General features: G+C 28.6%; 1 protein-coding gene across 1 annotated transcript; it reads right to left on the bottom strand.

Annotated features, from left to right (window-relative positions):
* Positions 1 to 437: 437 nt before the first annotated feature.
* On the bottom strand, positions 438 to 12,124 carry LOC105618096. The gene is made up of 7 exons (XM_012199635.1): positions 12,037 to 12,124; positions 9,488 to 9,673; positions 6,451 to 6,755; positions 4,523 to 5,118; positions 3,156 to 3,458; positions 1,931 to 2,044; positions 438 to 960 (listed from the first exon to the last, which is right to left on the bottom strand). The coding sequence occupies exons 1-7, from the start codon at positions 12,122 to 12,124 to the stop codon at positions 438 to 440; spliced, it is 2,115 nt and encodes a 704-aa protein (XP_012055025.1).
* Positions 12,125 to 14,362: the final 2,238 nt, after the last annotated feature.

The raw sequence follows: 14,362 nt of genomic DNA, 5'->3' as shown, positions 1-14,362 counted from the left end.
GTTCTACAAATGAGATAGACCTCGTACATCTTTTTATATTTTTTCATTCTTTCAACTCTACAAAACAGATTACGTTATTTTAAAACCATAAAATTTATTCTCAAACTTCATTAACGCAAACTATTATGTTACAGACTCATACTTTGTGCAAGTATACATACAAAAAGTTAATTTGCAAAAATTAAAATCATTTTTTCTGTAATGAGAAAATAGTTTGAATCACAAATTCTTACATTAATCTTCTGCAATGAGAAGGTCAGAAAATATTACTAAAAATATCAATATTCAAATTTTATCAAGTAGAATAATATAAAATTTATCAAGTTTTTTAATGTCTGAAAAATTATTTGTCTGAATTTTACTCGAAGACTTACAATTAGTTAAAAATTATAACTTACTATAATTTTTGTGATGGTAGATAACAGCCTGATTTGCTGTTATCTATTATATCTATAATTTTTGTTAGTAAAAACCGTAACTGTAACTGAAGAGACAGTCGGTGATGACTCTTCTTTACAAGGTCTTCTTGTTACAAGCTTCTTGGATGGCCAAAATTTTCGTTTATGTCGCCACAACATATGTAATGTTAATGACGCTTTGGTATGGTACGGCCGATGAATTTTTCCTCTTGCGGGTGCATATTTCGGGCACAAATGACACTTAAACATCCTCTGTGCTGTCGATTTCTTTTGAGATTGAACACTTTTAGTAATTTTAGTAATTTTGAACTTTTGTCTTATATTTTGCAAACCTAAAGCGGGTATCAAATATCTCATTTGATAATCAGGTTGCCGTATAACTTGTCGAGGCCGACTTTGTTTTCGCCTCGATGTTGTACATCGTGAGCTCCCATTTTCAATCCCTAGATTTTCCTTTTCATTTAGGATACTTACATATTCCTGCGAAGATGATGATTCCGAAAGTTCATCAGCGGCTTTTGATGTCGATGGTAGCTGCCAACTACATGTAAAATCATTATTAGATGTATCGATAGCGTCGTTTCTACTCCCGTTATTGTGATCATTTAAATATGACTCAAGATCATCATCTCTATCACTCTTGAAATCGCAGACGCGACATATGACGAAGTCACGACTGCGTGCCTCGCGGCCGTTACCATTGCTTCGGACGATATCATCATCGTCGTCGTCATCGTCGTCGTCACCAATGGTGTCGCCTATGTGACGGTGCGACCGCTTCTCCTCCTCCGTAGGGTATGCCATAGTCGTTGCAGTTGCAGGGGACTTTACCATCTCGTGGCTGCAACCACCGCGGCACTGTTCCATAAGTTACGTTCGCGTCATTTTTCTACCAACGTACGAGTGTTCGTCGTAACACAACGTGAGAGAAACAAAACTGTGTAACTGGACAAGAACACATTCAGCAACAACAACGCGTACGCAATCAGAATTGCGCGGCCTACGACATCGAAAAAGCAAATTGAAGCGTGCACGTGATAGCATACGAGATGAAGAGATATCGTTTTTTTAACTAAAAATAATATCAAAAAATGACGCTAGAACGTAACAAAATATAGGAGGAGGAGTGGACAATGATGCGCGAGATGACGAATCGCCGGACCGCATCATGAACGGGTAACGATTGATGTATATCGATTTCGCATTAAATATAGAAAATGTGATAGCATTGGACGTTTCATGAATCATCCGTACAATAGCAGACGGACGATCAGAACTCGTGACAAAAAGTTAATGCATACAAATCGTGACCCATCGTCGAGCGCGCCAACATTAGCCAAATGAGCGAACATAAAATTCAAAAGAGCTCGCCATTTAATGTCGTGCGGCATTCATTGCGCAATTAATGGTAAATAAAAAAGTAGGGAAAACGCAACAAAATGCAATTAACTGAATAAATAAATGGAAGCCGAGTGTCAACGTGCAGCAACGATAAACGTTATAATGCTTACCCGAGTATAGTGCTTGGTGGTATCACAGTGGTAGCAGGTGCAATCGTTGGAGCCGGTGCTGGAAAAACTGGTGGCCCAGGTGGCGGTCGTCCTCCTCCCACGGGACTATAAATCCAATAATGAGCAATAGATAATCGTATAAATTATTCGGTTGACAATGAAGGTATTCTAGACTATTACAAAACGATTCAAATTTGTGAATATTTTTGCGAAATTATATGAAAAATTATATGAAAAATTTATTTATCAATTGACAACCTTTAAATAAAGAAATAAAAATAATAAAAGATTTCTAATATTTCCATAATTAAAATTGTAATTTTTAAACAATAAAAATCTTATTACACATATGTGAGAATACAACCAATAAGAAATAGGAAAAATATATATATATACTATTGAGTTGTCCGGAAAGTTCGTGCCGATTAACCTATATAATTTAATAAATGTATACTAAAATTTAAATCTTCTGCGTTTCAATTTTCCTTAAAAATCGGCACGAACTTTCCGGACAACCCAATATATATATGTACATACATATATACCAAATTTGTAGTCATTTTGAATTGCTTGCTGAAAATTTCATTGGCACTGTTTGGTAAATTTAATTTAAAATTACTCATTCTGATAACTACGTCTTATTTCTTAATAAGAATAAACTTAGATGAAAATTGAGATTTTAGACTTTCTTTTTAATGAGAAGATTAAAATTTGTGAAATATAATAATAAGTAAACATTTTCAAAATTTAAGTAAAATTATATACAATTATATACAATTATTTATCATATAATTCATATTTACAAAAGTATTTAAAATAAGATTGCCAATATTTTGGACATTGTCAATAATTGGATTTTCTACCTCAATATTGCTTATTTTATTATTGTACTGCGGCAATATATTTCTAAAGAAATATAGAAGACTCAATTAATGACAATGTTCAAAATATTGGCAATCTTATTTTAAATACAGTTTCTTTGACTTCTCGATAATAATCGTTATATAGCATATTTTAGTATCTTTTAGACAGCCATCGTTTATTATAAATATAACCGTATAAATTTCAGCATTTGATCTCCAACATCTCGGAAACTGTTCATTTTTGGACCTTATGCTCATGAAGACTTTTGATCAGGACTTGATCTACATTATAATAAAATTTTAACCAATTCAATTTGTGTAAATTCCTTTTACTAAATCATACATCAAATGTAAAAACTTACTGTAGGGGTTGCTGATGTCGATTATTTGGCGGTGCTACGTTCTGAGTAGTCGATGTCGACGGCACACTCGCACGATGAACATGAACCTGATGCATTTGCAATTGATTGGCATCTTCGGCAAGAAACGGGCACCTCGAACATTGTCTCCTATTGTGGACCTTTAGAACGTGTGTTGCAAGTCGCTCGGCGCGCGCCGCTTTGTACTCACACAGGGTACAAGCAAAGGGTTTCGTATGGGTATTCATATGTCGTTTTAGACACCAGTTATCAACTCCGGTCCATGAACAATATATGCAGCTGTATCTTGACAAAAATGCTTCAATACATAAATTGTTCGGAAAATTTATTTCAAATTTTGTTAGCTCAAAGTTATATACAGAATATATTGCGAAATTTCCGACTATCTGACGTGAAAATCTAAAGTTTTCTCTAAAAATTTGTTTTTAAAAAATTTTCCTTCGATTTTTTTACTGAATTATTCGCGTTAAGTAAAAAGGAACATTCCGAACTTTTATTGCTTAAAAATCGTGCCGCAATTAAAGATACAGATTTTTAAAACTAAAACTTTGTTCTATCGAATGATATAATTGCCAATTTTATTAAAAAATAAAATATATATAAATTTAACCTAAAAATATGACATTACTTTCCTTGTAATCATTACGCAATGATTAGAAAGAAAATAATATATTTTTAGTTCAAATGCATATATTCTTTTTTTTTTAATTTATTCACTCGATAAAGCACGTTTCAATAGGAATCTGGTGCTTTAATTGTAACACTATAATTTTTGATGGAGTTATAAACAATTAAAGTCCAAATGCTCCTTTTTACTTAACATAAAAACAAAAAATCGTAGGAACATTTTCAAAAAATGATTTTATAGGGAAAATTTCGAATGTTTACGATAGATAATTTCGATCGAAAATTTTCGAAAATTCTTTTAGGCATGACCTACAAAGAGAAAATTTTTTTTCATTTTTTTCAGCTCGTAATTTTTTACATGCAAAAATTACAAAACTCATATAAACTCAAAAAATTTAATAAGCTTTTAAAAGTAGAGATTTCAAGCTTTAAAACTCCTTTTTTAAATTTATAAAACTTTAATTTGTTTTTAAAAATGTTGTACATACAATTTTAGACTAACAAAATTTGAAACAAATTTTTCGAACTACAATAATTTCGTTAAATTCAATTTACAATACTATATGAAGAATTTCTTATCAAAAAACGTCATGTTTATTTGCATATAAATACGAGAATGTTAAATCGCACAATTTTGATACTCAACATACATATTTAAAAAATTATATAAATTAAAAATGACGTCAAAGCGTGATGAAACTCGAGAATTTTCAGAAACGTACCTTTTTTCCTGTGCGTTTTTGGAACCTCCCTTAAGATGACTCTTACTATTGCACCCACCGTTTTGCACTCGCCTTCCTGTATTGCAATTATTATCGGATTGCACAATACCCGACGGAGAAGGCATGATTATCGCTTGATGGATACCAGTAGTGCCTACATTGGCGCTCGATGCGACAGTGTTCGGCTGTAGTTGATAGCCCTTATTGCTAGCGAAACCGAACTGATTGCTCATATGTTGTTGTTGCGGTTGTTGTTGGCTGGTCACGTTGACGGTTGCCGTCGTATCCTGTTGTAACGACTTGGGAGCGTTTGTATCCACTGGTTTCCGTATCTTCGATACATCGTACACGTGATCGCGGTGCATTCTCATGAAATGCTTCTTTACGTGATCCGCACGATTAAATGGTTTGTAGCACATGTAGCAATGAAATGGTTTTTGTTCGCGATGGATATTCTCATGTCGTGTGTAAAGATCTCGTCTGTCCGTGCCATAAGGACAGCATGGACAGTTATAACGTTTATTACTCGTGGAGGCCGCAACAGTAGTAGACATCGTGGTCGTATTCTGTGAAAGTTTATGCCTTTTTAAACTAGGCTTTAAAACAGAATTAAATAAAATTATTTTTTTTGCATTATCAGTGATATTAGAAGACAGTAGATAAAATTAGTAGAAATATTTGCCGCAGTAATGTTATATTGGAATATGATTCCAAGATGCTATATTATATAATATTATATACATATACAGGACCTAAAAATAATTTCACATTTATGTGATAGATGATACATACCATAATAAGTAAAAGAATTTTAGTAAAAACAATCAAAATTAAAAAGGGCATGTAAGAGTCAAATATAAAATTCAATATAATGATCTAAGATATAAAATATATTATGCTCTGTAAATTGTAATTAAAATCATATTACATGTTTTTCGGCATCTAGATTGAGCCATCTTCAGATAAAAAAAAATTCAGTAGTAGTACAATAAAATGATGAAGATAATGTAAAAATATACAAGTATAAGATGAGGCCCGATGAATGTCTTGTATATTTTCAAATTATTGTCTTCATCATTTTACTAACACTGCATGAATTTTTTTTATCTGAAGATAGCTCAATCTAGATGCCGAAACATGTAATATGATTTTACTTACAGAGCATAATACATTTTATATCTTAGATTTTTATGTTGAATTTTATATTTAACTCTTACATGCCCTTTCTAATTTCGATTGTTTTTGTACATTAAAAGTCCTTTGTTCTTGTTTAATTTAATTTTAGTAAATATAGATCGAAATTTCAATCGAAATTTTTGAGATACCTATACGTATCTCTATCTATCTAATACTTTTATATATTAGTATCATAACTAACTTATTGTCATCTTCTCTAGTGTTGCATACGATGTGAAAAGAGAGAAATTGAGATAATCATAATAGCCTATTTGCAAAAATTACATCTCCAATGAGATGATTTCTCATAATACGGTTTGAACACTGAGATATATCTTCATGTCGCATGCGACACGTAGAAGCCAATAAGTCAGTTATGATACTAACATATAAAATTGTTGATCTCTCTAGAAACGATTGAGCTTTCGACTTATATTTACTATGACTTTTAAAACTCATGGTATGAACTATCTACCATAAATGCTAAATGGTTTTTGTAACCTTGTATATGATACCACATATGTATATTACTTTTGAGGCTTTCACGGGTATGTTTCTTCAGAAGTGCCAAAGAGTTTACGGATTGTCGCCGTGTCGTGATCTAATGCCGACGTTTCGTGAACCTTGCCATTCACTGCATCGAAGGACGAGGAGCGCCTTGGTGAGGTGAATGGCAAAGTTCACGAAACGTTGGCGTACATATGTATATTATTACATAATATTTTTTATTACGTAATGTACATATATAATACCTGTTGTAAATGCTGTAGCGCAGGGGCAGATGGCAGTTCTTGCAAATGAAAGCTCGATGTAGTTGTTAATAAAGTCGCAGGTACAGTTTGCGTTTCTTGAGTTCTTCGGGTAGGAGGAGCCGCTCGTTCAGCACGTTCACGAAGTCTTTCTAAATACATGACTACATCTTCGATTTTAAAATCCGTTTGCAAATAATCTTTGCGTGGTGAATGATGCCTATTTCTGCTATCAGCTAGGATTCTCGACGCATGATGCTCCATGAAGTGTTCGGCAATTTCTCGTGGACCACTCGTTAGGATGTCTCCTGTGAAAATCAGATAGTTATTTATTCATGCGGATAAAGTCAATTCAGTTTTTATAAGACTATCTGTATATTACAAATCAAATTAATATATAAAATAATATAGAAATAAAATAATTAAATTAATTATAATTAAATTATAATTAAATTAATTAAATTAATTACAATTAATTCTTAATACACATAATAATTTTTGCTTTTTGAACACACGATGGATCTCTCGCGTTAATCTGTCTGAGCTAATTCTATCATTTTTTCAAGTTTATGAAAATCGTTAAGTGATTCTTACATGTATCTTAATATCTTTAGAAAGTATTTGTAAAGTTGTATATGTAATGTTTATTTAAAAATAATCGTATAAAAATGTAAAACTCTGAAACAGAAATGTTTAAAGGAAAAAATATTTCAATATCTTAAAATTGATATTTTCAAACTAAAAAAAATTATATTAAATCTACAAGACTATACATGTGAGAATACAATCAATAGGAAATAAATGTCTAAAAAAAAATAATTCAAGTGTGATTTAATTATTTAGTAAACACATTTTTTTAATATACATTAGTAGATATAAATTGAAGCTATATTACATTTAAACAATATATTTTATTATTGCTATTATATTATAAAAACTTATAATTTATTAGAAAAATATTTATTATAACTTTCTATAATATACATATATTACTGACATTTTTTTTTTCAATGTCCAAATATATATTTATCTCGTTTTAATAAATGCAAAAATTTTGAAGGATTTGATCAACACGAACAGACCCATGCATGTGCACGCGCACGCGCGCGCGCAACAATTCTCTAGGTGCCAAAGTTTTTCAGGAAAAGAATATAGATAATTTAGCTAGATGTTTGTAATATTTCAAGGAAAAGAAATGCTATGGGTCACGAATGACCCATCATGTGTATTAATTTAATTACATATAATTAATAGTTCGGCTTAATTAATTATATTAAGTATATATAAGCATCTTTAGCGTTGTTTCATAAAAGACTGATTTTATGTTCGAATAAACAATATAAAAAATGAAAAAAATAAATAAATTTTTAACTAATGTGCAAAGAGGATAATACCTATAATTTATAATATTTATACATGTAGATCTATAAAGAAATAAAATATATCTATAAAGAAAAAATAATATAATAGGAAAGAAAAGAAAATACAAGTATCATTATATTGTTAGTAGATTTTTTACCATATATATCTAATATCTGTACAATGACAATGAACAGTACCGAATTATCGTTAAGAATTACAGAATCGGAGTATAGGTCGGTTCAAATCAGCTACGAATAAAAACCGCTATAAAATATATTCATGACCAATTTATATTTTATCTTAAATCCAATCTATTTTCTTATAGTTGAAATTCGATATAATATTAAACTGCTTGACAAATTTAAATTTTTTCTAAATCAACAAGATCAAGCGATTCTTACAAATTTTTTGTTGGTAAAAACAAATCTGTAAATGAAATTGCTCTATTATGTCACGTTTTTGAAAAAAATTGAATTTAAAGATATCAAAAATTGTATTTTTTGATACTTTTGAGTTAAATTTCAAAAACGTGACAAAGAGCAAATTCATTTCATTCATTTTTAGAGATAAAAATCTATAAGATTCAAATCTTATTGGCTACTTTATACAAGAAGCAGCAGAGCAAGGGAACTTAAATCCATAGATGAATGTAACCCTTTGACGATCATGCAATTTTAATTATTTTTTGTTTTTTTTCTTATTTTTTTTACAACAAATGAAATAGCGGAAAAATAATGCATTTTTTTTTCATAGAATATAATAGTGCTATTATTTTCATTCAAATTAAAATTTAAACAAATTATTACATAATTTGTTTAAACAATTTCAGATTCATAATCAGCGATTTCACAAACCATCATATGTAACTGATTCAAATTGTATAACCTCAAAGAACTACATTTATCTAAGGATTTAAGTTCCCTTCTTCTCATTGTAAATGATACTTTTTGTATAAAGCAATCAATAAAAGTAAGTGATACTTACAGATTTTTTGTCGTTGAAAACTTATCCATAAATAAAATTGTTCTATTATGTCACGTTTTTGAGGTATTTTATCTCAAAAATATCATTTAAAAATGCCATTTTCAGTATCTTTAAGTTCAATTAAGATAAATCTCAAAAACATGATGAGAGAGTAATTTCATTTATATATTCATTTTCAGTAACAAAAAATCCGTAAGAATCAGTCCTGTTCATGGTTTAAAAATCGTGTTGGACAGTATTATTTATTTGATAATGATAAACATAAATTTTTTACTCCTTTTTTTTAAGAGTAAATATATAACAGTATTCAAGAAAAATTAATGATGAACTATTTTTTCTAGCAGTATAAATTGAAGAAATGCAAGCGAAAAATACGAAAAGTACTGTCTCTTCAAAACAGTATGATCAGTAATTAGAAAGGGGACCTTTCTCACTATCTACCCTTGCTAATCAACTTATTTTTATCTTGCATCAGCTAAACTTTTTACACTATTGGATAGAAAATTACTCAACTATATTCTGTATACTCTATCGATCTAGACCTTTAAGCGTGAGATTGTAAACAAGTTAGCAAAAAATTTTTCAGATAGGTTTATGCAACGTTCATTAGATATACATCCGTGTCTTTAAATTTATTTGCTGTACATTATTGTAAGAACATTTTTAACAATGTATGTAAATTATGTGTACTTACCACACTCGTCACATCGCCACATGGCTTTTCCGGCGTGATAAGCTGCAATTCGACTTCCGTCGGTTCCTTTTAATGGTTCGTCCTCGTACGTCCAATTTCCATCATCACTACCATCAGTACCATTTCCTGTATCTTCTTCAGTCTTGTAAGAAACTGATGCTTCGAACTCATTTTGCACATTCGATGCTGTAATGACGAAATTATGATAAATTATATTAACTCTTCGCATTTAAAGAGATCTTAAAGTAAACTCAACAGAATTGTTATTTTACCAATTCAATAGGTCTTACAACTTTCACACATAAGGTAAACTCAGATAAGACAGCCATACGGCGAAGATGGCCATAGACTTTTAGTATGACTAAAAAAATGCTCTATTTAGCAATTATTGAAGAAATTACAGCCTAGGGCAAAATCTTTTCCGTATAACCATAATGCCCTAGTTTATCTATGATTTACATGTTATTAACACATCACTACTTGCTACTATTTATAATATTTCATACATACATAAATTTTCGTAGAATGATATCGTATAAAATTAGATGCTCATATTTTGTAAATACAAATTTCAGAGATTTTATATGAAGCAAATTTTAGCTGTTCTAACATTATATTGGATAAAAAATAGTAAAGAAAATCTCAGTTTCAAAAATTTTTGTTGCTCTCAACATAAATTCCGCATTATAAACTAGAATAATACATAATTTTGGAAAAGGATTTTCAAATTTGTAAAAGTAATATATGTGATATCATCAGAAGTATCAAAGGATTATCGCCGGATCGTGATTCATTACTAATAGATTGCGATATCATTCTATGAAAATTATTATATTTCATCGGTAAAACGAACGATTTTAGAAAAAAATCTCTTTAATGAAAAAAACTCATCATTCTTTTATGAAATAAAACATTCCATAGCTAGCTAAGATGTCAGAAAAAGTAGTCATAATTCGGAAATTAATTAAATGGTTACCAAAAGACTTTAGAGTTTATCAAAAGACTTTAGAGTTTACCAAAAGAATTTAGTAATCGTTTGTGACTCCAACCGCGCAAATCGCGGACCGAAATACAAAAAATAGTCTTACTTTAATATTAATTTGTTTTCAAGGTTGCTGAACACAAATCCAAGATCAAAATTACAAATTAAATAAGAATGGAGTATCTAATGTTGCTGAAGATGTAAAAAGTAGTTTTATTTTAATGTTGCTTTGTTTCTGATTTTTGGATTACTTATCATAAATTTAAGATGAAAATATCAAAAATTATAGCAAGTTCCAATATAGCACATCTAAAATTTATTAAATGATGCTGTAATGTTATGAGCGAATGTAGAATGCATCCCTAAAGAAATATAGCGACACGCTATTGTACGGACGTACCTGTTTCATTCGTGCATCATCTTTACTAAAAAAATATTTTCATCAATACTATTTCACAATCCTATAACAATATTTAAAAATAAATAATAATAAAGAAAATATTTACATAATTTATAATTTATTTGGAGAAAGCGGCGAAAAATGAATTTTCAGAAAAAGAAATTTAGACAAATTAAAATAGAAATCGGAGTGAGAGAATGGTTTAATTAAATTTTAAACACTCTTTAGGGTTGCGAACAATTAAAATAAGAAAAAAATTTTTCTATTAAAATTCAATAACTTAGTCATTTTAGAAGAAAATATTGTTTGGTTTTCTGATAATTTCTTCTACTTTTTCAGAATATTCATCAAAATATTCGTTTGTTATCAAGTTTCGAAAGAGCTTTCATAATTGTAAAACTACAGTATATTTGAAAATAGTGAAGTACTATTTGACTATCAATTTATTGCTAAAGTTCTAATGTGATTTTAAAGTAATTTATATATTAAAATTTAAAAAAATAAATTAAATTAAATTAATAGCATTTTATTCTTGAATATACAACAAACTTAATGATTTGTAAAGAAAATTAATAATAAATATAAAAATCACTTTTAAAAAATTCAAATGATTGTTATACTATAAATGAATGATAATTATTTAGTTATTATTTGAAAAAAGTTGTAAAAAGAATTATATTTTATTATAGAATATTTTTTAATGCTATTTTCCGAAATCGAATTTTGACTACTTTCCAGGCTCGCTATTTCATAGTCAGTAATTAATTATCATGCGAGAATAACTAGTCAGAAAAAATATAATTTCGTAAACGCTTAATTAAATGACCAATTATAAATGGAATTTTTTTATTGCTGAACACAGTTAACGTTAAACAATTAAACAATTAGATAATGAGTTAATCAAATCGTGAATGATCAATAGAAAGTATACACACAATTTCAATTGCATTCATATGATGCATACATGTTGCGTAAAAAAAAAGTTCATTGAAAATTTACTGAATATATTATAGATAAATAAATTTTTTAATTATTTCTATTGCAGATTTCCCAATATTATTTTGCTTTAACAAATATAATCAATAATTGATAATATATCGACACTCAGTAAAACGCTCAGTAAAATTATTTTTAACTTATTCTAGAAAATTCTACATAAAAGCTTACTTCTGTGATCAGGATCATCGCCATACAGTTTCTTTGTAATTTCTCTAAACATATCCTCATAGTCTATTCTGGTGCCGTTTCCTTCCATTTTCAAAATCTACACTGGTCACTCACCGTTCGTAGAATAAGAATCTTTTTCTTTGTTCCTCAAAACAGACCTTCGTGTTGAGACACCATAGACCTTTGAACAAAAAAATTTCTCTTTTCTATTCTTTTCTTTGCTAACAATAATATTTTTTTCGCATGATTCATGGATATGAACACATGACTCATGAATATACGATTTATACGTTTCATAATTTTCCGAGAATCATATCATTTTCGGGGAATTATTAATTTGATTTATTTACACAATTTTACAATTTTCTTTGATATATTTTTAAAATATTTTTTTTATCGGAGCCGTTTTTTTATCCTCAACATAATCATGAAATTTGTTATTCTAATACGAATAACAAATAATCCAATTATAATAATCTTCTTTTATAAATTGCTCACAAGCATTATATTGGATCTAAATCTGAAAAAATTCTCAGCTGTGATAACGTGATTATTTGATTATACTGAATATCTTTGTGCGATATGACGAGTCAAATTTTGTTGACTATTATCGTTAGAAATATTTTCTGTAAATGCAATGTCATTCTTCTTTTTTTTAATATTTAAAGATATTGATCGCTTTTAATCATTTTTCAACGAACAGTCCTTTTGTATATGTATAATTATAAATAATGAATATATAAATTTTCATATATTGTGTTTTATTTAAATTAATTTTTATAATACTGTATATTGTATGGACAAATTTCTTATTTCAGCGGCAACCAATGCATGCGAAAAGACTGCAAAGAATTAGCGTGGAACATTCTAATTCTCGAAGTTGCATATTTTAACTATTCATAATTTTCTTAGAATATTACATTATTATAATTTTCACAGTTACAAATAAACTTAATTTTTTAGCGCTATCGTATCTCTGGATAACAAGTTTAAATATTTGTTGATAGATTTTGGCAAATAACTTCGATGAAAATAAAAACTGTTTGTATATTATTTCCCTTTATTTATTTTTATGTGTTCAAATGAGAAAATAGGAGACTGAATACTCAACGTCTTTTCTTTTATATATCTAATACAATTATAAAATGTATTATAAAGCGTGAAGTGTAAAATTATAAAAGAAAATTATAAAAATTATGGCAATTTTAAATAGGACAGATTTTAGTAATAAATATGATATATGATATTGTACATTAGTATACAATTATTAATATGTAAAATGTTTTAAATAATAAAACTGAAGTGAATCGCTACGTTTGGCGAGCAGTTAAATAAAACTTATAATGACAAGAGAATAAAAACATAAAAGCTTCAGGCAGAGCAAGCGCATATTCTCTTTGTGCATATCATAAATAGAGAATAAATATATTTGAATTATCGAAGCTGTGTTTTATAAAATATAAATGTGAAAAAGAAGTATAGTAGAAAATGAAAATAATGTGCAAAATTTCATAATAAGTATCTTAATAACTTTTATATTGCTACGAGATTAGATTTAAAGTAATTGGTATATATATAAAGTGAGTCATACGATTCGAACCATATCTCTCCATATCTCTTTTACGATCGATAATAGAGAAATATGACATGGGAAAAAGTTTAGAAGCATAATGATGTCTAACTTTTTGTTAACATTAGTTTTTCGTGAACGCATATTTATAACGTGAAATTGCAATTAAATGTTTTCTTTATATTAGTCAACTGATCTCATTAGTTATAATTTTTTTTTTAATTCTGAATGATATCTCATATGATATAAAAAAAAGTGTTCTGTTCACTTACAATTATAATACATTATAATACGTAAATAAATGAAAGCAATTTGTAATTTCTTTTGAAAAAATAATGGATGCTACTCTTTATTAATTATTTTTAAATTTTTTATAATGTTTATCAATTCTAGTAAAAATCATAAAATTATCTCTTTGAATTGTACTTTTACTTTTAATAAGATAATTATTTTTCTTATTATGTTAAGATTTTTTTTAAATAAGAATTATTTAAAAGAAGTATTATACATTTTATTTTTCAAACTTTATCTTATATATTTGTAACTTTTATTTCGGATTTATTAATATTGTATCTCTTCGTGTCTTCTAATTGGTACCATCCATTACTTTTATAAATACCGTATTTCTATTGATTTCGATCGAATGGAGCATGCACAAGTATTTAACACTATGTTCTGTTCTGGGGTGGCGACAGCATCCGGAAAGAGGAAGGAACGAATGTGTATTGATCGTCACGATTGCTGCTCGCAGAACTG

Source organism: Atta cephalotes (genome assembly GCF_000143395.1).
Source record: "Atta cephalotes unplaced genomic scaffold scaffold00015, whole genome shotgun sequence".
NCBI lineage: Eukaryota > Metazoa > Arthropoda > Insecta > Hymenoptera > Formicidae > Atta > Atta cephalotes.
The sequence above is the reverse complement of the archived record's forward strand: the minus strand, read 5'-3'. Positions and strand labels throughout refer to the sequence as shown.